This window comes from Trichomonas vaginalis, chromosome I, assembly GCF_026262505.1.
Source record: "Trichomonas vaginalis G3 chromosome I, whole genome shotgun sequence".
Classification (NCBI taxonomy): domain Eukaryota; phylum Parabasalia; order Trichomonadida; family Trichomonadidae; genus Trichomonas; species Trichomonas vaginalis.
The window spans coordinates 27,396,237-27,421,439 of NC_067203.1; the positions used below are offsets into that span (position 1 = coordinate 27,396,237).

At 34.0% G+C, this 25,203-nt stretch overlaps 1 protein-coding gene and 4 pseudogenes across 5 annotated transcripts, besides 7 other annotated features; 1 reads left to right on the plus strand and 4 right to left on the minus strand.

Annotated features, from left to right (window-relative positions):
- Window positions 1-13,057: part of a mobile genetic element that runs on past the window's edge.
- On the minus strand, window positions 371-949 carry TVAGG3_1059820 (annotated as a pseudogene). The gene has a single exon. A coding segment is annotated over exon 1 (579 nt).
- On the minus strand, window positions 8,868-9,856 carry TVAGG3_1059830 (annotated as a pseudogene). The gene has a single exon. A coding segment is annotated over exon 1 (989 nt).
- Window positions 11,161-11,491, minus strand: TVAGG3_1059840 (annotated as a pseudogene). The gene has a single exon. A coding segment is annotated over exon 1 (331 nt).
- Window positions 11,927-12,777, plus strand: TVAGG3_1059850 (annotated as a pseudogene). The gene has a single exon. A coding segment is annotated over exon 1 (851 nt).
- Window positions 13,058-13,059: 2 nt separating the features above from the next.
- Window positions 13,060-14,202: a mobile genetic element.
- Window positions 14,203-15,225: 1,023 nt separating this feature from the next.
- Window positions 15,226-15,255: a mobile genetic element.
- Window positions 15,256-16,417: 1,162 nt separating this feature from the next.
- Window positions 16,418-17,247: a mobile genetic element.
- Window positions 17,248-18,409: 1,162 nt separating this feature from the next.
- On the minus strand, window positions 18,410-20,214 carry TVAGG3_1059890 (glycosyl hydrolase; the record flags this gene model as incomplete). The annotated part of the gene is made up of 1 exon (XM_001294668.2): window positions 18,594-19,787. One exon carries the CDS (start codon window positions 19,785-19,787, stop codon window positions 18,594-18,596), a length of 1,194 nt encoding a protein of 397 aa, XP_001294669.2.
- Window positions 20,215-20,965: 751 nt separating this feature from the next.
- Window positions 20,966-21,918: a mobile genetic element.
- Window positions 21,919-22,280: 362 nt separating this feature from the next.
- Window positions 22,281-23,648: a mobile genetic element.
- A 1,386-nt stretch (window positions 23,649-25,034) lies between these two features.
- Window positions 25,035-25,203: part of a mobile genetic element that runs on past the window's edge.

The window sequence follows — 25,203 nt, forward strand, 5'->3', positions numbered from 1 at the left end:
CCTTGGAAAATGCTGAAGAACTCCGACACAGAGAATTTGGAGAAATTGCACTCCAATACTACATTGACAAACAAAGGGTAAACAAAGGGTAAACAAAGGGTAAAATAAGACTAAAAACTTAAGGTTTAAAAAAGTGACATTTTTATGAGCTCCGAGTCACCGAGAAAACTTGGTCAGATGTTAGCAGCTTTACTTCCCTGAGGAGATGGAAGCGTTACATACGTAAGGTTCAAAAACAACGAACCTGGAATTGCGTACCAAATTCGCAATTACATGACCATGGAAGAGTACGAAAGGTTCCTACAAGAGAACCACTCTAAACAACTCAGAAAAGAAAGAATAAAAGTTTAACTCGTAATTGTTTATTTTTTTACTTGTTATGGGCAAGCTGCAAGAATGAAGTCGACTATCTCGGTCTTTGTCTTGACCAGTTGGACTGCTCTTGCGAGTACGTCTGTTTTGCGGTCTCCAGCTGGTGTCTGACCTTCGTAATTGCGCATGTTCTTGAGAGCTCAACTGTAAATTGGTTGTAGGATGAAGAGTCTCTCAGACTGCTTGAGGTAGTCTCACGGTCACGAACCGAATCTGTGGTACGAGTCGAATCGGTCGACCTTAGGGAAGAGACTGAAAGCCTGTCATCTTCCATAGGGGCTGTGGCATACTCTTTGCGTAAACGGTTCAGACCTTCCTCGAACTCTTGGTCTCTCTTGGATTGAGATTGGAATTGGAATTGGGGTGGAGCTTGCTGGAACATCCAAGGGTTGGGGAAGTAAGGCATAGGCTGAGGAGGAGGGTAGTTCGGGAAGCCTTGTAGTGGAAATTGGTAGTAACCTTGAGGTGGAAATTGGTAGTAATTTGGTGGAGGGACTTGCTGGAACTGAGGTGCAGGGGCTGGTGCTTTAGGTTCCTCTGGTTTGGGAATGGGCTCGGTTGGTGGGACGTCGGACATTCGTTTTGTGGCTTTAACCGTCGGACCACAACGATAAAAATCTCTGCTCCTAGCAGTATGCTACTGACAGTAGCAGTACTTTTACTGACAGTAGCAGTACTTTTTTCTGACAGTAGCAGTACTTTTTCTGACAGTAGCAGTACTTTTACTGACAGTAGCAGTACTTTATCGTCGAAAACCCTCTCAAATTTTCCTTTTTACTGCTAGCAGTACTTTTACTGCTCCTAGCAGTACTGCTACTGACAGTAGCAGTTACTTTTACTGACAGTAGCAGTACTTTTCTGACAGTAGCAGTACTTTTACTGACAGTAGCAGTACTTTTTCTGACAGTAGCAAGGTCGAGGTCGAACCGAACCGACGAGGCAATTTACCTAATTGAAATTAACGAGCTTGTTAAAGACTTCCTCAGGCAGAATGTAAAAGGCAAGCTTGTTAACTGTTGGATAACGGGAAGGGCTGCCTTGAATCTCGAGACTTCGACTGGAATTCCAATTCAAATACCAGACGGGACAGCCTACGACGACATAAAGCAAGCAAAGAAAGAAGCTCTTCTCAAGTTCTTTGCCAAGCGTCTTGGTACAACTCCAACCAGAGAGAACCCTTTCCAAGAATGAGCCAAATTCTCAAGGGTCTCCTTCACTTCTCGGGTCAGCCGTTCTAACATAACCTGTGAAGGCGACATTCAGCCAGTTCAGTAAACCTTAACGTTTAACTTCACTTTTTTTATGTTTTTACTCACACTCGTACTCAACAGGTTTGTACAACTATTTCAAACTGTGAACCTTGTATTGACCGGCTTCTGTAAATGCAAGTTTGGTCAATAACACAGTTTATGGTGGCAAGAAGGACAGTGGGGAATGTTATTCTGACATCTGTTGTTGCGCTCGAGAGAGATTTGAAATTTCAGAGCCACCTCCCCCAAGAACTCAACACCAACACTCAAGTTACCAGAGTCTCATGTGGAAGAAGAGCCTCTGGTAAGTTCTTATAGCCATATACATGGCACGCTTTGAGTAAAAACATTTTTTCATTTTTTGAATGAAGCAAGTTAAATTCGTCCCACACCAATCTCAATGGACCGATGAAGAGTTTCAAGCCATGGTTGAAGGCGTTGAGAAAACGAATAGACGGCGAACTTGAAGGAGCTCAAACCAACAATTGCAACCAAAATTGCAAGAAGTCAAGGAACAGATAGCTCCACTTAAAGCTACCAAAGCTACTCTTGACCTCATGGATAGTTACCGTTTAGAAGTAAAAGAGTGGAATAAGACAATTAAAATGAAACTTCTAAACTACGAGCTATACTCCAAAAGTTAGCAGAAATGAGAAGACTTTACCAGAGCTACTTACATGTAAGGGACTTACCTTCAAGCAGTCCGACCAAAGAATATTTTTGACATTGTCCCAATTTTGTCCGAAAGTCAGCTCAGATGTTTTGAACTGCTCCCAACATATCATGATTTCTTTCTTTTGGTACTTTTCTTTATCCAATCTAACAACTCAGTATCCTTTATACAATCTAACTTAGACTTCTTTATAATATCTTTGAACGAATTGACGGTTTTGGTCAAATTGACCCGAAGTATACAAATGACTACTAACTCATAGAAGGGTTCTTCTCATCTAGTTCTTGTTGTTGTGCAGCCATTTTAAGATAAGTGAAAGTCTTGCCCGACCAGGTGGTGCGATTAGACCTGTATTATCCATTCTGAGCAAATAGGAAACTTGTCATGTATGGAGTTTAGAGCATTTCTAATTCCTCTTGTTCTTATTTAAAACATTCTCAAATTTCTTGTCAATGTCAGCAAACTTTTTTCTAACATATTTTTAGAAAAATTAAAATTTTTATCTTTTTGAAATGTCTAGCGATTTCGCTATCTATATTCGAGACAGACTTTTGACAGCAAAACATCTGTCGACCATAAAATCTTACATATTGTAAACAAGAAAGGTGAATTTGTTCTAAAGTTCTGTTTCTGGAATATGACAAGAACCATAAAACATTAGGCAGAGAAGTCTTTAAGTTTGTCAAATGACAGACTTGTTGACAGAGATGACGCCTCTTGGAGAGATGAAGTCCAACAAAAGTTCTTAGAATGCAAAGAAGACCACTGCGCTGTTCTTGAAGATGAAATAGAAACAGAATAGAAGAGCTATTAAAGGACAAAGAACTTTTACATAAATATGGTTCTGAGAAATTTGACATAATCCACCAGAAGAAGAAGAAGAGAGAAGAGAGAAGAAGAAAAGAAAGTAGAAGAAAGAAGAAAGAACCAGAGCCAATTCAGAGAAGTGAGATATGACATGTAAAAATAAAATTTTATTTTTAGAACATTTCTGGGTCAATGTCAATGTTCTCTTCCTCTTTAGGAGCAACACTGGCTTAGACTCTAAAATCTTTTTACCATTTACCTGAACTTCAACTATCTTAGACTCATAATATTCATAGTCGTCTGCTTTCTTTGGTTCATAAGGTTAACAAGTTTGTATGCTTTGCCTTCTTCGAGTTTTGAGAACTTTCTGTCAAAATTTTCTTTGACTGTCAACATACCGTCAATGTCTAAGTCTTCAAATTTCGCACCATTTTTAGTCACAAAGCAAACTTAACTGGTTCGATGTTCCAAACTTTGTCAAATGTAGACTTTTCAAAATGGTAGAAGTAAACATTCAAATATGCGATGGGTCTAGTTTCTCTTTGACTTCTGTCATAGTACTTGTTTACTGAGATGAATTTTGCCATCTTTTCTATTGGCATAAAAAATATATTTTTTTAAAATTTACTCAGAAAAATTTTTTTTGTATATAGGCCGTTCTGAACATCTAAAAGATTTTTGACATTTGCCAAGAATGTTCGTTTAGACGCTGTCATATAACCATACTCTTGGCAATATTGTTTATATTACATTACAGTGACCTTTCATCCAAACACTCAAAGTTAGTCTCATCTATAAACAGTTCTAACACTCTTGTTTGCTTCTAACAATGTTGTCTTTCTTCGGTATGTGGAATTTGTTTGGATTGAACTTAGAAATATCTAATGTCATAAAATATGAGAACAAGTGGTTGTAAAAATCAGATGTCAAAGTTTCTGACAAAGCGTCAAAATATTCTGTATCTTGCATATGAGAATCTGACGTTCTGACAACTACATATCTTCTGTCAGAACTTTCTAACTTCATCGGAACGGCGTTGTTTGAAACCATAATGAAATTTGCAACATTTTCACAAACTCTTTGGTCTTTATATTTCTTTCAACAACTCCAACTTTGTCTGTTATAAGACTCTTCAAAGCATCTGAGTTTAAAAACTTTGTTGTATCTATACTTTTGAAGTTCGTTACATACTATAAGTTTCATATTCTCTATTGAGGAGTTAAATTACCGCAGATGTTTTCTAAGTTTGTCATATTCGGTTCGAATAGCCCTCTAACAGTTTGCATAAGATATCTGTAAAGAAAGTGTTCTTACCTGTTCCTTGTTTTCCAATTATGATGAGAGCAGTTTCATTTTTAGCACTTGGATGTTGTAAGATGTTTGCAAACCAACATAAGATATACTCATAGACTCTTTCGTTTCCATTGCATATAATTTCTTTGACATGGTCTAACCAAGCTTCTATAATATTTTCTTTCCATTCTACTTGTTCGTATTTATATCCAGTGAAGATAGAATAGAAGTTTGGAGAAGGTGTATAAACTTTATACCTCGAACTGAAAAATCTTCTAACTTTGACAATAAGATATCCCAAGCATCTAACATCTTCATACCAACTTGTACGACTTTTATTTTCTTAAGTTTCTGTCTACATTCTTGTTCTGAAACTATGGTTGCTCTTGGTTTGTTAAAGACAACATCCATTCTTTCATGACATAACATTCTGGGCAGAGTCAACATAAATGACTAAACGTTTCAAATTCTCGACTGCTTTGTTATAGTCTCTAAATGGACACATATTTCTGAATGCTTGGAAGTCATAAAAATCTGAAACATCTATTCTGTACATTTTTATAAAAATAAAAAAAATATATTTTTTTATTCTTGACTTTGTTTGTTCCATTTGTTGCATTTGTTGTTCTTGAGCTATTTGTTGTTGAAGTTGTTCTTGTAATACAATACTTTCACCAGTTGCATCTTCCAATTCGAAACTTTCTGCCGTCATTGACAAATACATAGGACATAAAAGTTTTACAGGAACAAAGTTTGCGTCAACTAATGTCAACGTTATACTTGCCAAAGTGTTTGAGTTCACTAAGGTTGAAAATTCTGCATTCGAATGAAAATAGGCAAACCAGCAGAGAAAGTATTGTTTATACGCATAAGTATCTTTTGGTCATAATAGTTTCTGTCGACATTCGAATAACACTTTGAACCTAAGTTTGAAACAATATATAAGATTGGTGTGCTTAATGTCAATGGAATAGACATTCCTTGTATGACACCTTTTCCTGTTATAGGAAACTGTTGGTAGTAAAACCAGAAATAAGTTTTGTATTATAGCTCATATGTTTATAGTAAACTCAGTCGGACATCCAAACATAATGAAACCTGCTCTAGTTGCAGCACATGTTACACTCGTACGTAAAGTATTAAATAAGTCAACAAAACCTGTTGGTGGTATATCTGAGTAAGTATCTTCAAAGAAGTATTTTTACCATTCACAACAACAAAGTCTTCTGGTGTCAAAAGAGCAAAACAGGCTTTAGTCGTCATCGTGTTTAAAGTTAGTTTACAATATCGTCCTTGAGGACTTTGTAAGTTTGTTGTTATAGAATTATATGACTCAGGGTTTTTAGTCGTAATAGTATAAACCACTATGTCTTCTGCCATTTACTTAGCAAGTAAATTTTAATGAAATGTTGTGGTCGTCAAATATTTTTATGACGTCTGGGAAACTATATTTTAAGTTCAACGTTTCACCTCCTTTCATAACGTATATCTTGTCAATGACATTATATGAAACACCACAGCAACTAATGTCGGGTTCTATTTCTTTGATGTTTATATCGTCTGCCTCTGTCAAAAGTTTCAATAGTTCTTTCAAAATTTCATGAGGTGCGATGACATATGAGTTCACTTTTACAGGGTTGTGCTCAACCAAGTTTAACATTATACCAAAGCCTGACAAATCTTCTCCTGAGTTTTAAGTTTGTCTTTAAGTTGTTGGTAGTCGTTTCGAATATCTGCAACAGAACTTAAGTCTCTGCTAACTTCAGGATATGTTGGTTGTTCTTTTACAGGAACTATTGTTATACCATCTTCGTCTTCGTATGGTTTCCCCACTTCAACATCTCTTTCTTTGACATTGACAACAACACTTTGACTGTTTGTTTGAGTTGGTGAATTTAACTTCACATCTGCCATCGCCATTAAACCTTTTGAAACACTTACGCTTCTATTTTTCGGAAATGACATTTTACTTAGAATAAAAAGATGACGTATTCGAGTATCTCTTCGAATTGAAGCAAAACAAAGTTTACACACACAAACAATACAAGTTCATTGACAGAGTAGTTCTTTACACAAACAATGGAAAATGTTATAGAATAGCAATATTTGCTGAACCAAAATATTTTCATAAAGCAAAGAAAGTTGGTATAACTGAATGGTGAAAGTTCTTGACGACAAAAAATAAACAACAAAACTGACGATATTTCTAAAGGTAAGTTTATAAATACAATTTTATGTCAAAACTGGCGTACTGTCAATATTTGACGAGAGAAGTCAGTTCAAGAACAACTTACTGACCTGCTGCCAAAATCTGCTCGATGGAAGCTGTCGTTATACCATCTGAGGAGCCCCAGCAGGTTTCATCGAACGAATCTTCAAAAGAGCATCTTCCGTGAAAAGTGCTATTGTTTTGTAAACTTCTTTGCTTTCAATTCATTTGGACCGTCTCTGTCACCAGTATATTGTATTTGTACAGTACCAACAGTTGAAATACCACCCATAAAGTCTTCTGAGTCAGCAAATGAATGCCAAGCCAAAAGTTTGAACGGTCTCCATTTGTATATTGAGTTTTTGACCTCCTGTATGATCCATACTTTCACATATGGCATAATAGAACTTTGCATTTCAGGGTTAATGGTTGTTGTGAAGTTGTTGTTAAAGTTCATAGCATCTAATGTCAAGTTGTATGACCCATATCCTCAACTGTAGAATATTCTTCTCTTGGATAATATTTGCCATCTATGTTTATATGATATTTAATACCAGGGTTGTAGAAACAAGAATAGTCATTTATAGTTTCGTCTGAACAGTACAAACATAGTATCTGCATTTTATTGCAGTTGTTAAAGCAATATCTGTTCTTGCACCTGGGTCAGCACTTTGGTTTCCAACTTCACCTGCAAAGTCTTTGACAGATATTTGGGTATAGGAACATAAGTGGAACTGCAATATATTTGGCAGCTAAAGCATTTGAAATATCTGGGTCCAACATATAGACTGCAAGTCTGCTTTCTATTCTCTGCATTCAAATTTTTCGCATGTGAACTTAACTGGGTCCCAAAGCAGTTCCAGCAGCATTGAAATAGTAGTTTACTTCAGTGTTGAAGTTTGAGAAACCAAAGTCTAAGTCAACTTTGTCTTTGCAAAATTCGGCGAATGACGTTTATTTGTCCCTTCTACGTCTGTAAGAGTGAATGGGTCTTGTGTTGGTGCAATGACTAAGTTTTTTTGCTTGGAGTAAGTTCGATAGAAATTTTTCCTGCCCAGTTTGGCAAGTATCTTAAAAACCTGAAGATGAGGAAAGATGACAAAGGAACTCTAAGTTTCAGTTTACTTTGGTTACTGCTGCTGCAGTTTGTCCAGAAAGGTCAACATAAACTCCTGGAACGTTAGGGTCAAGTCTTCTTATTTTCTCAATAGTTGCATACTGGTCTGTTTGTTCTCTAGCTTGTGGTGTACTGAGTTTCTCAAAGCGAACCATTCATAGTTTGCCCATGTTACTGTTTGAACTAAGTCAGAGTTAGAATATATCTTATATCCCATAAAACTTCTGGAGCATATTGGTATCCGACATAGAAAAATTCCATTGCAACCTTTCTTGTCAGACAACTTGGCAGAAGGTTTTATTTCAATGTCTTGTTCCACGTATAAGAAAGAGTTGTCAATAGAAATTATAAACCTGTCGCAAGCAATATCTACTGTTGTGAAGAACCTTCTCCAAACTCACCTACGTTTCCATAAGAAACAGCAGTTGTATATTCGTAAGTTCCAGGAACTATTTCTGACCTTCTAATGGCATTGTCGCATTCGTTATACCATTCGAAACATTTCCATTCATAGCATCCAAAACTGTTGGCGTTTATTCTGAGCGGCGTACATTTCATATGAGTAAAAAATATAGAATAGTGGATTTATGTTCATAATAGAACCCACGTGGACCAAGCTTTACTTTCTTCCTGACTGAGTTTTTAACTCTTCTTTTTCCTTCATTGCCCTCTGCTTGAAGTTGTTGCATCTTTGCATTATGTTCATCTAGTATGTTGCAAATTTCCATGTCCTTTTTGCCTTTTGGCTCTGGTCGCCCATTCAGGTAACCTATATCCTAGAAAGAGTTTGTCATAGTTTGTATTTGAGTCGTCGCTTATTGTTTGCATGACTCTGTCCTGAGTTTCTGGTTCAAGCTCTTCAAACAGTGCCTGTCCATATGGAATAGCTCGTTTCCAAATATATGTTTTTGTAGCCATTCTGGTTTTCTTTCCATGTTACCAACTATATCTTTTGTGAATGGGAAAGCTTTTACCCAATCTTTCAGTCTTGCGTCGTTATTTCTGTAGTTGTTTTATTTTGTCAAGGAACATGTTTTTCAATACTAACATTTCATTTGGTACTGTCCATTTGAGTTTTCTTAAATATTCATCCCTTCTCAGTTCATTGTCTGCAAAGTAAGTTTTTATGACATTTTAAACTTTCATTTGCAAGGTCATGTACAATAGGTTCTCTTCCTTCGCTCTCCCTAACTTTCTTTCTAAACTCTTCACCAAATATACCATCTCTATGGTTCTGTGTAGTTCTTTGAGATAAATGTTCTAGAACGTCAGGTGTTATATTTCCATCAGCCATGTTCATTTCATACTGGTCCAAATATCTGCATGTTTCATATCTTTCAATGGCATTAAAGCCGCGCTGAAAATACCAGCTATATCTGGTTCACCATTGACTTCCATTGCGTCTACAACTTCTTGGAATTGTGGTTGTAAGTTTATGAACCACCTATCTGGATTAGCTTTATGACCCCATCTCATTGTAGTTCCATCGTCTGCAGAAACAAAAGTAGGTTTGTTTCCATCTTGGCTAGGTTCTGAATGAACTTTAAACAATGTTTCATTTCTATATGTTTTCTTGAAATTTAACCTTTTATCTTCACCGAGTTCATCCGAAGATTGAACGTTAAATGCTCGTAAGTAAAAAGGGTTGTTGTATTTGTGTACATTTTTTTTCAGTTCTTCCATTCTATGCTGAATATTTTCATCTGGTGCTGGAGTCTTTTGTATGTCGGCAAACATTTTTCGATATTCTTCTACTATGTCAGCCGAATTTTTTTTAGACTCTTGGAAATATTCCATATTCTCCGCATACTCTTGTTGAGGGTCAAGATTTTTCGGCTGTTCCAAATCTTCATCTAGTTCTGTGAAGTTAGTTTCCAAAGGAGTGACTTGTTCGTTTCCTTCAGGCTCTTCTAGCTGTTGTTGCTGAACTATTTCTTCCATGTCTGGTTGTATCTGAACTATTTCTTCCTGTGGAGTTTCTTGTACCTCATCTGCTGGCATTTCATATATTCCGAGACCGTTTTAACAATTTCCCTATCTACGTCATCCGCATTCATAAGCTTTTGTTCTTTCGTTCCGTCTCTATTTTTTACGCGTTTCATGACGAAAGTTGAATTGTCATTTAGCTCTGACATCAAATATCTCGGAGTAAATTCATCCATGTCATTTGGATGATATGCTATTAAATCATATCCCTTAGCGAGCTTGTATTTTCCAGGTTAATTATATCCGTTTTGGTGCTGAGCCATAAAGCTAAATAGGTTCGGGTCAGTATTTCCATCCTTGAACTTTCCAATAGCTTCTTTATATCTGTCACTAAAGTCAACAGTATCTGGGAAACCACACTCTTCTTAAGCATTTTTATTCTTGGTTTCCTTGTTCTCTACTTCTTTTATGTCCTTGCTCTGTTTGTGGTTGTTGTTGTGCAGGGTTTTGAACTGTTGGTTGCTGTGCTGGTTGTTGTGTTTGGTTGTTGTGTTGGTTGTTGTGCAGGTTTTGAACTGTTTTGTTGTGCATGCCTGTGTCTGTGTCCATGTGACGATGTAAATGTTTTAGGTAGTCCTGGTGCAGGTGCTTCTCTTGGAGGGTTTGGTGGTATATAAGTTCCACCAGCTGGCACATATGTTCCATCTGCAGCGTAATGTCCTACCTGACTTTTCGTTTTTAAGAAAGCATTTACTAGGTCTGTTTTGGTCTGTTGTAACTCTTTTTCTTGACTTTTCACAACAGTTGCTCTAACGGCGTCATAGGCACTTTGAACTGCCTGTCTCGTTGCTGCATCTGTTATTTTCGTCATATTTTGTGCTACTTCTTTTAACTCTTTGTCGAAACCTTCAGACTTCAGTTTCTTTCCAGATGAGAAGTCGTTCACTTGTTTCACCTTACTATGAAGAGCTTCGAAGGCGTTCTTAAAGTCAGCATTTGTTAAAGCTTCATTTGAACTGTCTTCATCCGCTTGTATTTTGTCCTTATTGACCCTATAAGTTGGGCTGCTTTAGCGTTGGCTTGGGCATCTAACCAGTCATTATTAGCTTTTATATATTCTGCGCTTTTCATTGCCTTTTGCATGGCTGCGTCGTTATTTTTACTTTCTTGTGCTAAGTTTTCATACTGTACGGTTTGGTTTTGCAACTGTAAAAGTTTTCTGCCTTTACATTTGCTTCAACTTCTTTTTTATACTCATCGCTATCCATATATGTCTTCAGGGCTTTTTGTTTTATTTCTTCATCTTTCAGTACTTTATATTGAGTAGTATGGTTTTTCAAATTTATAACATCTTGTTCCATTTTTGCTACTTCTGCTGCTTTTTCTGACACTTTTTTCGCATATTCCTCTGTACTTAGTTCTTTCAGTTGTTCTTCTTTCTTCTTTTTCTCTACGTTTAACTCATTGAGTTTCTTTGTGTGTCTGTCATATTCTAGTTTCTTTTCGTTTTCACTTATTTGCTTCTGTATGTCTATGTTTGACTTTTTGACATCTGTTATTTGATTTTTGAGTGAACTCAAATTCATTTGACTTTGAGGGTTATATGCTGTTCCGTCTGCAGCTCCACCATAGCCTGCCATTTTCGCTAAAAGTGCCGCTCTTAAACCTCCACTCTGTGCACCAAGAACTCGGTTTAAGAGCATAGGATTGCTTGACATTTGTTGCAACATAGTGGGGTCATTCAGCATTTGTTGTTGCAACTGTTGTTGTGGTGTCAGTTTTACTTTTGGATGTTTCAATGCTCCCTTCCTCTTACGTATATTCTTACGTAGCTTACGTGGCATTTTAAGTGAAGTTAAAAAGCGGCTTTTGACAGATGTTTATATGACACTATTTGTTCAGCTCAAAAAACTACTCGGTCAAAGTGTTGTCAGTTTTGTAAAATAACCGTCCTATCTTGTTTTAAAAGGGGAAAGGCTTCTCAAAGTATACTTCCTTGGAACGCCTGTAACTTTTCCTGTAGCGACGATAGACCCTTACTTGTCCAGACAAAGTTATACTATTTTGAGTGCTCTACAAAAAAGTCAACGGCGACGACTCTCAAAAACCGTTGTGTAAAAAGTTTTACCGTTGGACAAAAAAGTATATATAGAAAACAAAAAACGTTTATAGTTCATTCAATATTTGAGATGGAACGGTTTTCCAACGGTAACTATTAAATAAAATAAAATTATAGAAGGGGTTACCGTTGACGAAAACGGTTTATTTTAAACTTTTCTATGAGTAGTCCGAAAAAAACAGTTCATTTTTGTCTAATGGCATTCGCTAGCGTGTTCGCTCCAAATTCACCTGAAGAAATTGCTTGCAAACTTTCAGCACCCACAGGTTTAGAGCCTCAATATCAAACTGCAGCATCTACACATTCTCCAAGCAGAACAGACAATTCACTCAATCCAAAGCCACTTTCACTACCAAAAACAATACCAAACGAGCTCCGTATTACAAAGAACCACAGCAACGCTGAACTACGCAAAATACTACTCAGATTGTCTGAAGAATACTTCAATTCAAAGCCAGAAGAAAGAGTTCCTGCAACTTTTAACAAAGAATATTGTGAACAACTCAACAAAGTTCTTGCAGACTTTACCAAACTACAAAAAGAAACACCTGACCCATTCGAATTAGGTGACACAATTGTCAACTATTTTCCAACAATAACAAAGATAATGGTTGACAGAACTATATGTCAGCTTATTGAAAGTCTTCCACCCAAAGCTGCAAAAAAAGTCGAACAGTTTTGGGTCGAATTCAAATTAAAGAGTTATGGATATCAGGATGACGAAGAAGAACGTGAGTACGGACAAGAAACAGCAAAATGGCAATGTCTTAGCTCACTCAACCCCAAGTTCAAACCATTATTTTACTCAGACAACAACACAATTCAAGTACGCAAAATTGCTATTCATTTCGTTAACCAAGCAGAAGACATTGAAGAAGGAGACTCTATCTCAGTTTATGTTTGCTACTGCAAATTTTTCAAGGACGAATTTGGAGGACCAATTCTCATGCATGTCTTCAAGCCACGTCAGCAACTCTACGTTGAAACTGAAATAACACTCATGCATGGAATGTATCTCAAGTTTGAAAGCCAATTGGAAAACACATACAACATTTGGCTTTCATACATTCAGTTCGATACACCAGATGACTTTGATGTTGAAGAAGAAGACTCTACTCAAGAAGATGAACCACAAGACTCAATCCAAGAAGAGTCCTCCGAATTCACACCAGAAGACTAACAATTTTCCGAATAAAAACCTCATTTTTTACTAAACATCTTCGGGGCTAGAAGGGGCGCAGCCCCTGGAAGCCCCACTCCCTTTTTTTTTTTTTTTTTTTTTTTTTTTTTTTTTTGTTGGCTATGATGTACTGATTCATGATCAGTACATCATAGCCAACAATTCCTTATACAAAGTTCAAAAACTTGGGTGCAATCAGAACTGATTGCACCCAAGTTTTTGAACTTTCTCGAGGGAATGAAAGGGTAAGAGGTATACATTATGAATATATACCTCTTACCCTTCCATTCCCTCTCTGACAGCGGGAAACTTTGTCTGAATAGTTTAACATTCAGACAAAGTTTCCCGCTGTTTGCGAAGGAATTGTTGGCTATGATGTACTGATTCATGATCAGTACATCATAGCCAACAATTCCTTATACAAAGTTCAAAAACTTGGGTGCAATCAGAACTGATTGCACCCAAGTTTTTGAACTTTCTCGAGGGAATGAAAGGGTAAGAGGTATACATTATGAATATATACCTCTTACCCTTCCATTCCCTCTCTGACAGCGGGAAACTTTGTCTGAATAGTTTAACATTCAGACAAAGTTTCCCGCTGTTTGCGAAGGAATTGTTGGCTATGATGTACTGATTCATGATCAGTACATCATAGCCAACAATTCCTTATACAAAGTTCAAAAACTTGGGTGCAATCAGAACTGATTGCACCCAAGTTTTTGAACTTTCTCGAGGGAATGAAAGGGTAAGAGGTATACATTATGAATATATACCTCTTACCCCTCCATTCCCTCTCTGACAGCGGGAAACTTTGTCTGAATGTTAAACTATTCAGACAAAGTTTCCCGCTGTTTGCGAAGGAATTGTTGGCTATGATGTACTGATTCATGATCAGTACATCATAGCCAACAATTCCTTATACAAAGTTCAAAAACTTGGGTGCAATCAGAACTGATTGCACCCAAGTTTTTGAACTTTCTCGAGGGAATGAAAGGGTAAGAGGTATACATTATGAATATATACCTCTTACCTTCCATTCCCTCTCTGACAGCGGGAAACTTTGTCTGAATGTTAAACTATTCAGACAAAGTTTCCCGCTGTTTGCGAAGGAATTGTTGGCTATGATGTACTGATTCATGATCAGTAATCATAGCCAACAATTCCTTATACAAGTTCAAAAACTTGGGTGCAATCAGAACTGATTGCACCAAGTTTTTGAACTTTCTCGAGGGAATGAAAGGTAAGAGATATCCATTTCCTTTCACCTTCGTTTCAATAATTAACTTATAAATTTTTTAAAGCAAAAAAGTCTGATTTTTTTTGACAAGTAAATATATAGGGAATTTATCGACTAAATAAGTGTCATTTTTCGGTTCACCTCACTTATCCGTAACTCGTCTTACAACAAAATGTATCTTTCTTCATTGTTTGTTGAGCATTTTTAATAGATTGTCTTTATATTCTAGTATTACCTTAACCTATTTCTTTTTGATGACGGTAAATCTTTTTCACTCGGCACTTTAATATTGTTATCTTGAAATAAATTCCTTGCTCGAGTATAAGAGTCACCATTAACAATTACAGAAGCAGTCCAGTGTTTTGGATCGACTTCCTTGGCGCATTCTTTTCTTGGGAGTTTTTCTTGCTTCAATTGATTTTTCGTTAGCTTCACGACTTTGTTGTTTGCGTCTGCTTGGTGGAGGCATATTACGTAAATGGTCGGCCAAAAATGTAATAAACGTAGTGAATAATTAAAAAGATTGCTTTATATAACAAATATAATCATTTTTTCCTTAGAAATCCCATTATTTGCATAACAATATTTAAAAATATTTTTTTGATATAGTTTACAGTCACATCAATATGAACTATATTAAACTATCAGAAACTTATGTATGTTATTAGTAAAGTTGAAATTTTTATCATATTTACACATTAAATTTGAGAGAGGGTCAAAGTTGCTATTTGTCACTTTTCCACAAGAATATAATGGGGAAAAAGTTATCATATAGTTGATCTCATTCACTGAGGTGAGAGATGCATGTAGTGTAATGTGATAAACAGTGGGATTGCTGCTCTAAGTCCTAGGTTCGAGACACACTGGCTTCATTTTTCTCTTTTTTATTGACGTAAACTATTCAATTTTTGTGTTCTCCATTCAAATTTCAGAATTTTTTTTGCAGATTTCACGCTACATTCGAAGTTACCTTTTGTAACAACCACCACTGCCTACGAAAGACGAAAGTGTGTCACGATTTCACCCGGAAATCCGACGGTTGTTTAAGAGTATGCACTTTTGTCACCTACTCCATTAAATTTAATTTTCATGCATATTTAAGTTTTTTTCAACACAATCTTGTATTGTTAGTACCGACAATATGAAAGAAAGTTATACTGTATTTAATTTTAGCAATAAACAAAAAAATCTAAATTATATCTTTAGATACTAGGATTGATTTAATGACTAAGAACGTTTTTATCAATAATACCATGATTCATAACATATAGACATAACCTAAATATACCAAAGCATTTCTACTTGGAACTAGCGCATCGCCAAAATAATGGGTCAATATTCATTTGACGTAATGCTGATCGAGAGAAGTCTTTATATATAAGCCTTATCACAATGCCACGAATGCACCCAGCTGCAGGCGTGTCTTGTTTAACATTCATTCCTATATATGATGGAACATTAATCAATAATCATGGAAGTATCACTTTTCAAATAACATCATTGTTAAATGAAAGAAAATTGTATGCAAAATTACATTTTGGTAATGGTGAGACGCAATATGTTGAAGTATATATCATTATTATTTAATATACAAACAAACTCTAGTACAAAATTGTATTAATTCAACTTTCATGTCTAATATAAAAACTTTTTTTAAAAAAAGAGATATAATCGTGTATAATATGAGAAAAATGAATATCAATACAAAATAAAATATCAATTAGCTATTGCTGATGACATATCATGAATATTGATCATTTGATTTGATTAATTTTGATAAATATTAGGCTTTTTGCTAGTTACATATTACAATAAGGCTTTTAAATGGATATTTATTGATATGAGCTTATTTCAAAATGACAGTCTTTGATTTATCCACTAATAAGATTTGATGTCACAAAAATCTAGATTTTGGGGCATAAAAACCTAACACCAAATCATAACCTCTGTGCATATACTAAATTGAGTACAGAAATATGTTAATTTTCAGTATTTTTAGAAGAATTCTTATTATCCTTCAAAAAGTCAGTATTTCTGCTGTAATTTTCTACAACATTGTAGTTATTGCACTTTGTCTATGGATTTGTATATATGTTATATATAAATTATATATCTAAACTGCCCATAAGTGCAATTTTTATATAATTGTTTATTTCTTTAACAATTTCATATGAAATATGCTTTTTTAAGCGTATCAAAAGCTGTGTTCTTAATGTGCATGGATATATCAAGGATGGGGGACAAACTCGCCCATTGTCACTTTTCATTAACCTTAAACTTGTAATTTCATTATTTTTAATTAACCTTATTCTTTCCCAATTCCTGATTTATTTTATTCACTTACTATTAAAAAGTCACATTTTAATAAAATATAATAATTTATTTATAGCATTTTTTACTATACTGTAATAAAAAATTAATTATAATAAATTAAATGTTTATTAAATCAAATGTTTTCTTTGCAATAATATTTTTAATGTTGAGTAAACAATGTTGGGATCAAGTGTATCATTTTTCAGACCTTTCTGAACAGCTTCAAGCATACTGATGCATTCGACTTTTTTAAATTGTGTCATTTCTTCGAAATCTCTTGTGACTTTTTTGATAACTTTAACACTTCTCTCTGAATCCAGACCTTTAATTTGCAACTTAATCAGAAATGAAGGAACAACACTGGAATATAACTCGATGACAAGTTCATCGAGTCGAAGATTTGGTTGTACACCACTTGTATGTGCCGGATACCATTGTGTCAAATTTTTTTCTGAAATTAACTTTAAAAGTACTAAGTAAGATCATGAGATATAGCAATATATGTTTAAACCAACTTATATTTTGGTTGTACACCACTTGTATGTGCCGGATACCATTGTGTCAAATTTTTTCTGAAATTAACTTTAAAAGTACTAAGTAACATCATTTATTTTTGCATAATATAATGCCAATATGGTTTCTTTTGATTTTATTTCATTTATAAGCAAATCAGATTTACCCAAAAACTCCACTCCATAAGCGTTCATTTGCTAAATTAAAAAGTGACAATGGGCTAGTCTGTCCCTTTCTCATATATCAAGAAAAATGTCGAAAAAAAATGTGAATTCACAAATTCACTGAATTTTCACCGTTTTTTGAATTTTGCTACAGCACTAATATTAAATAATACTAAAATCTTCTGTCTTTGTGAAAGAATAAATTCTGACAAAAAGTGCTCGTTTAAATTTAATGATCATCTGTATGACTAAGTGGTAAAAAGTGTTTCTGACCAAAAAGGGTTACATGCTTAGTCTATTTTTCTGACAGGATACTCTAGATTTACATGATCTCTATTTCATATTCCGTTTTTAGATTCTTCGACAGATTTTATGATAGAAAACCAAGATTAACAAATTTCCGGCATGTTAATGAAGAAATCTGCAGCTACCCTCAATATTATTTCAATAATCAGTATCGTTTCTCTTACAATTTATTTTTTTCTCAATAATTTAACAAGAAATAACAATACACACTTGGTTTTACGTATAAAAGCTAAGTGTCGAACTTAATCAACTTTACTTACTTAGCAAATGAATATTTTTGTGGTTGCGAGTTCTGAATGCTGAAGTTTTAGATTTCTCTATAAATGATATCATTGCACTTACAATGTTGTTCCAGCCTATCGCATAAATCATAGAAAATCCAAAAAAAAAATAATATAAAGAAAATTCATGTCATGAAGTTCAAAAAATACCGTGTAACATTAAAATTTGTTATGCATAATACATTTTAGCTATTATTGATTTTTTTTAATTTTCGAGAAATTGAATGGTGAGTCCGATAGAGAAATTTTTAAAAATCCTAGTGCCTCATAGAAGTAATTTCCCTCGTCTCCCATACTTCCAAATGTATGCATATGACATAAACTTTTATGCATTACACAAGTGGCCAATAATATCTATAGAGTAAAAAATTAGAAATTTAATTTTTTTATATGATAGTTATATTTCAGATTTGCGAGCGTAACTTTTTTCTCCATGGCATACTTGTTTTAAGAGCAAATGATCAAAATCGTCCTTCAATTATTGAAGGAGCTGATATCTTTTGAAAATTGAATTGAAAGGGTATTCAATTTTCAAATTTCCTCTCAATTTTGGAAACATATCAACTCTATGAATTAACAATTATGTGCCTTCACAGTTTATCAGTCATATAAGGTGCTTATAAAGAAAAAAGTTACGCTCGCAAAATATGTTTTTATATAGATTTCACATAAAATAATTATGTAATTTCTAAAAAAGAATATTTTTGTTCTTGAATATTAAAGTGTATTGTAGTTTAAAAAGTTTTAAATATGTTGCTAAAATTTCAGGTTTATAGCTCATGTCTAGCATGACTTCTTCGTATGCGCAAAAAATCTGACACGTAAGGGTATCCTTATTTGAAGTTAAGTTTGTCCTTCCATTTCTGCACTTCTTCTTCTGTGAAGTGCCTGAGTGGGTGTCCTTCTGTGTTGAACACCCATTGAGCGGGCGAAATGAGTGAAGTATCAGCAAATGTCAGGTAAAGGTATTTCAATGTCTCTGCGAAGAAGAAACTTTCCTGGTTGCCGTAGGAGCGAGTGTCATTTGCATTGTTAACATCCCTTATATGTCCGAATCCCTTGCTCTTCCTTGCGTATTTATTTATTCCAGAGAACATGTTCCAAGCGTACATCCTAAATTTTGGAAGTCCAGTGAATTTCCACATCACGTAAACACTCTCGCATGATTCCGGCCTCAGCATGTAAACTGGATTTTCTATCTCGAAATCTTTCCCTTCTTTGTTCGAAAACCTCACGCGCTCTGGCCCTACGCCTGTCTGCGTGAACTCGTAAGCCTTCGCGTACCCTGTTGTTAGATCGTCCGCGAGCTGCAAGTCTTCAGCTGCGTGCGGATTCTCTTTTACAGTTCCGACCGCAATCATTCCGCCGGCGAATGTGCCGAGGTGCTCCTGCATCGGATTGACTGAACCGCCTGAGTACACGCCGAGGCCAGTGTAGTTCGACTTCTTTGAGTGGACGACGATCTTTTCCTTGATATCTTTGACAATTTGTAGATATTTGTCGAGGAATGGCCGGGCAACGCCTCGTGTCATCACGTATATCTTTATGATATATTCGTAGTATGAATCTATACCTCCTCCAACGTGGAGATTGCTTCCGCTGAAACTATCTGAAATTAATCCTCTGTTTTTGTAGCGTTCCCACATATTTTTGTATGTTTTCATTGCTAAGTCAATGTACTTGGGATCTCCAGTGAGCATTGAAAGAGAAATGAACTCAAGTTGGTAAGTATTTGAATCAGCAACAGATCTACCGCCGCCTGAACTGTACGATGCTTTAATTTTCCCATTCTGATCGATTCCTAGTTTAACACCGCCGCCAAAAATGCCTGATTCCATAAGAGGATAGACGGCGTCGGCACATTCGACAGCTTTGTCTAAATAGAGCTTGTCAAGAGATAATTCGTACATAGAAACAAATCCACCAACGAACCGAATGAGAAATTCGAATAAACTCCAACTTCCGGATGGTTTAAAATCGTTTTGAATATAATCGCGTGCTCTTTGGTATTCTTCTGTCAGATTCATCAGATAAAGAGTAGAGAGCGAATCAACTATTGTTAATGCAGCATGGAGAGTAGAGCTGCAGCTGTCGCTGTGGGGAACATATTCATCTTCACCCCAACAACGAGTTTTGTATGCATTCCATCCATGCAAAAATGCTTCTTTAATAGCTTGGGCTTTTTCATTGTTCTCTTTTATTAATGGAAATGTTCGTTCATACAAGGGATTTGTTAAATATTGGCGTTTATTGTATGGTAATATGATTTCAGATGCTTGCGGCCTATCTGTGAGAAGTTCATACTTATCTGGTCGCTTAAATCTATTTGTTTGGCTAATTGTTGAATTTATATCAGAATCAAATTTTATTCTAGGGCTGATAAAGGAAAGCAATTCGTATGATATGAAAACAAAAACAACTGCGGCATAAAAGACAAAGGAATATCTATTTAAGGATACCCTTACATTGCGTAGTTAGAAAGAGAATATGATATTGTCATGATTGCTAAAGTTTTAGGCTCCAGAAATGAATATACATCAAACTGAAACAATTGATAAATTGAATGAACTTTTGAGAGGTTCTCAAATAAAAAAAATTATCTAATTTTTACAATATTACTATTATTTTATCCACATATGTATATATAGTAATTTGAGAAAACTTTTAGGAAAAAATATGTTTAATAAAAATCTGAATTTTACTTGTTGTGGGATTGTTATTAATTGACACTCCAGACGTATTACTAATAGTTATGCGTATGCAATTAAAGTATTTCTGATGGACAAAATGTGAGATTTATATCAGATAATTCATTTCTACTATTAAGTTATTCATTTATGAGTTTGCACTTATTCGCACTAAATAAATAACTATTAAAAATTGTTTTAATTAATTGACACCATATAATAGAGTGAATTTTGTTTGATCAAACAACAATAGATGATAGATATAAAGCCAAGAAACTTGCTATTAATATGCTCTACTTGCTATTTCAATGTAAGTATGATATTTTCTAAATGTTTCGTTCAGATAACTTAGATATATTAGTCAAAATTTGAAATTTTAATAGCACATATATTAAAAATAATTATTATTCATAAAAGATTAATGAAATAGTAAAAAAAATCAATCAAATTATAAAAATACAACATATGGTTTTTTATGGTTGTCTCATAATAGCATTTCATGAGAAAAAATATAATACGAGTGGGGGACAAACTCGCCCATTGTCACTTTTCATTAACCTTAAACTTGTAATTTCATTATTTTTAATTAACCTTATTTCTTTCCCAATTCCTGATTTATTTTATTCACTTACTATTAAAAGTCACATTTTAATAAAATATAATAATTTATTTATAGCATTTTTTACTATACTGTAATAAAAAATTAATTATAATAAATTAAATGTTTATTAAATCAAATGTTTTCTTTGCAATAATATTTTTAATGTTGAGTAAACAATGTTGGGATCAAGTGTATCATTTTTCAGACCTTTCTGAACAGCTTCAAGCATACTGATGCATTCGACTTTTTTAAATTGTGTCATTTCTTCGAAATCTCTTGTGACTTTTTTGATAACTTTAACACTTCTCTCTGAATCCAGACCTTTAATTTGCAACTTAATCAGAAATGAAGGAACAACACTGGAATATAACTCGATGACAAGTTCATCGAGTCGAAGATTTGGTTGTACACCACTTGTATGTGCCGGATACCATTGTGTCAAATTTTTTCTGAAATTAACTTTAAAAGTACTAAGTAAGATCATGAGATATAGCAATATATGTTTAAACCAACTTATATTTTGGTTGTACACCACTTGTATGTGCCGGATACCATTGTGTCAAATTTTTTCTGAAATTAACTTTAAAAGTACTAAGTAAGATCATGAGATATAGCAATATATGTTTAAACCAACTTATATTTTGGTTGTACACCACTTGTATGTGCCGGATACCATTGTGTCAAATTTTTTCTGAAATTAACTTTAAAAGTACTAAGTAACATCATTTATTTTTGCATAATATAATGCCAATATGGTTTCTTTTGATTTTATTTCATTTATAAGCAAATCAGATTTACCCAAAAACTCCACTCCATAAGCGTTCATTTGCTAAATTAAAAAGTGACAATGGGCTAGTCTGTCCCTTTCTCATATAATACTATTTATTTTTGCATAGTTCAATTTTTTTAAATAATGCAAGATATCCCGCCATTAGTTTTCATGAAATAATCCAAAAATCAGCATACACTTGAGAACATAGCAGCTCTACATGTTTTCGCTATTTATTTTCCAATAATATGAGGGGTTCACGGGATAAAGCTTCATTAAGCATAATTGATTACAATATCATCATATATATACCGAACATATAACAAATGGGATATTTGTATACTAAAATAAAAAAGGAGCAAATTATATAATTTTTTTCATGCTACTTATAGGTTCAAAAATCTTATAATATAAAAATATTTTCAAATACAAAGAAAATATGTGTTTATTTCAAATTTGAAAATTAGATATCTTGTGGGGTCCACTTTCCTCCTCTGTAATCACCTGTAGGGTTATCCTTAGGAAATCTTTTTGCATTTCTTGCCTTGTTGATCTCTTTTCTTGTTTCTGGTGTAGCTTTCTTTTGATTTCTGGATTTATTTTTCTCATATTCAAGTTTTTGGAGTTCGCGGATTGAAGGAGATATTTGGTAATTATTGACACGATTGTATATTTCTTGTTTGCATTTCTCTCCTTCGTTTTTTTGTAAAATTGTAACAGCCGTACGCATTTCAAACGATTTTGCGTTGTTTCCTTTGGGACACTGAGTAAGCATTGAGTGATGTATTGATTCATTTTGTTGTGTTTGAGCATTAGGATCAATTTCTGGAATCAACTTTGCGGCATCATCTGTAAAACGTTGAAATTGCTTCGCTAAATCAGGTTTTGTAAGTGGCTGAAACACAGGATATTCTTTGTCTTTTTCGTGAAGGCAATTTTCATGCCTTCCGATAAAATGATTTAATGTATTCTTCCATAGAAAAATTTTTTTCGTTGTTTCAATTGGAAGCATGATAATAAAAGTGAACCACTTAATAACTTTCGAATATATCTGATGAAATACTTTTTCTTGGTGTTTTAATGGTCTTCCACGTTTCTTCGGCTCTTCTGCTTTAGATTTGATTGGGAATGCTGGCTGTGAATCACTTTCTTTCTGTTGATTAACAGTTTCTTTTCCTGCTGCTTCTTTATATCCACCATTTTCAAGCTTTTCGAAAGCTCTGCCAACTGCACGTACACAATGACGAGGATCAAGTGTAATTTTAGCATTCGGAGAATATTGCTGGATGATGGCTTTCGTTTTATTGTCATTGTCATGAACCACTGTGGAAACATTTGTAAAGTCAAAATTTGACATCATCCTCTTTGTACATTCTGTTTCCATCATGTTGGATGGGCCTTCAAAGTCTCCTCCAGAGCTCTTTTTTATAACAGTTGTTTCACCAACAACTTTTCCACGGTTGTCCATCATTAAACTTTGGCACGCTGTAGCATTTCTGCCAACATTATAATGCGAATCAGTGCTTAAAAATGTATCTTTCTTCATTGTTTGTTGAGCATTTTTAATAGATTGCTCTTTATATTCTAGTATTACCTTACCTATTTCTTTTTGATGACGGTAAAACTCTTTTTCACTCGGCACTTTAATATTGTTATCTTGAAATAAATTCCTTGCTCGAGTATAAGAGTCACCATTAACAATTACAGAAGCAGTCCAGTGTTTTGGATCGACTTCCTTTGGCGCATTCTTTTCTTGGGAGTTTTTTCTTGCTTCAATTGATTTTTCGTTAGCTTCACGACTTTGTTGTTTGCGTCTGCTTGGTGGAGGCATATTACGTAAATGGTCGGCCAAAAATGTAATAAACGTAGTGAATAATTAAAAATTTGCTTTATATAACAAATATAATCATTTTTTCCTTAGAAATCCCATTATTTGCATAACAATATTTAAAAATATTTTTTTGATATAGTTTACAGTCACATCAATATGAACTATATTAAACTATCAGAAACTTATGTATGTTATTAGTAAAGTTGAAATTTTTATCATATTTACACATTAAATTTAATTTTCATGCATATTTAAGTTTTTTTCAACACAATCTTGTATTGTTAGTACCGACAATATGAAAGAAAGTTATACTGTATTTAATTTTAGCAATAAACAAAAAAATCTAAATTATATCTTTAGATACTAGGATTGATTTAATGACTAAGAACGTTTTTATCAATAATACCATGATTCATAACATATAGACATAACCTAAATATACCAAAGCATTTCTACTTGGAACTAGCGCATCGCCAAAATAATGGGTCAATATTCATTTGACGTAATGCTGATCGAGAGAAGTCTTTATATATAAGCCTTATCACAATGCCACGAATGCACCCAGCTGCAGGCGTGTCTTGTTTAACATTCATTCCTATATATGATGGAACATTAATCAATAATCATGGAAGTATCACTTTTCAAATAACATCATTGTTAAATGAAAGAAAATTGTATGCAAAATTACATTTTGGTAATGGTGAGACGCAATATGTTGAAGTATATATCATTATTATTTAATATACAAACAAACTCTAGTACAAAATTGTATTAATTCAACTTTCATGTCTAATATAAAAACTTTTTTTAAAAAAAGAGATATAATCGTGTATAATATGAGAAAAATGAATATCAATACAAAATAAAATATCAATTAGCTATTGCTGATGACATATCATGAATATTGATCATTTGATTTGATTAATTTTGATAAATATTAGGCTTTTTGCTAGTTACATATTACAATAAGGCTTTTAAATGGATATTTATTGATATGAGCTTATTTCAAAATGACAGTCTTTGATTTATCCACTAATAAGATTTGATGTCACAAAAATCTAGATTTTGGGGCATAAAAACCTAACACCAAATCATAACCTCTGTGCATATACTAAATTGAGTACAGAAATATGTTAATTTTCAGTATTTTTAGAAGAATTCTTATTATCCTTCAAAAAGTCAGTATTTCTGCTGTAATTTTCTACAACATTGTAGTTATTGCACTTTGTCTATGGATTTGTATATATGTTATATATAAATTATATATCTAAACTGCCCATAAGTGCAATTTTTATATAAATTGTTTATTTCTTTAACAATTTCATATGAAATATGCTTTTTTAAGCGTATCAAAGCTGTGTTCTTAATGTGCATGGATATATCAAGGAGTGGGGGACAAACTCGCCCATTGTCACTTTTCATTAACCTTAAACTTGTAATTTCATTATTTTTAATTAACCTTATTTCTTTCCCAATTCCTGATTTATTTTATTCACTTACTATTAAAAGTCACATTTTAATAAAATATAATAATTTATTTATAGCATTTTTTACT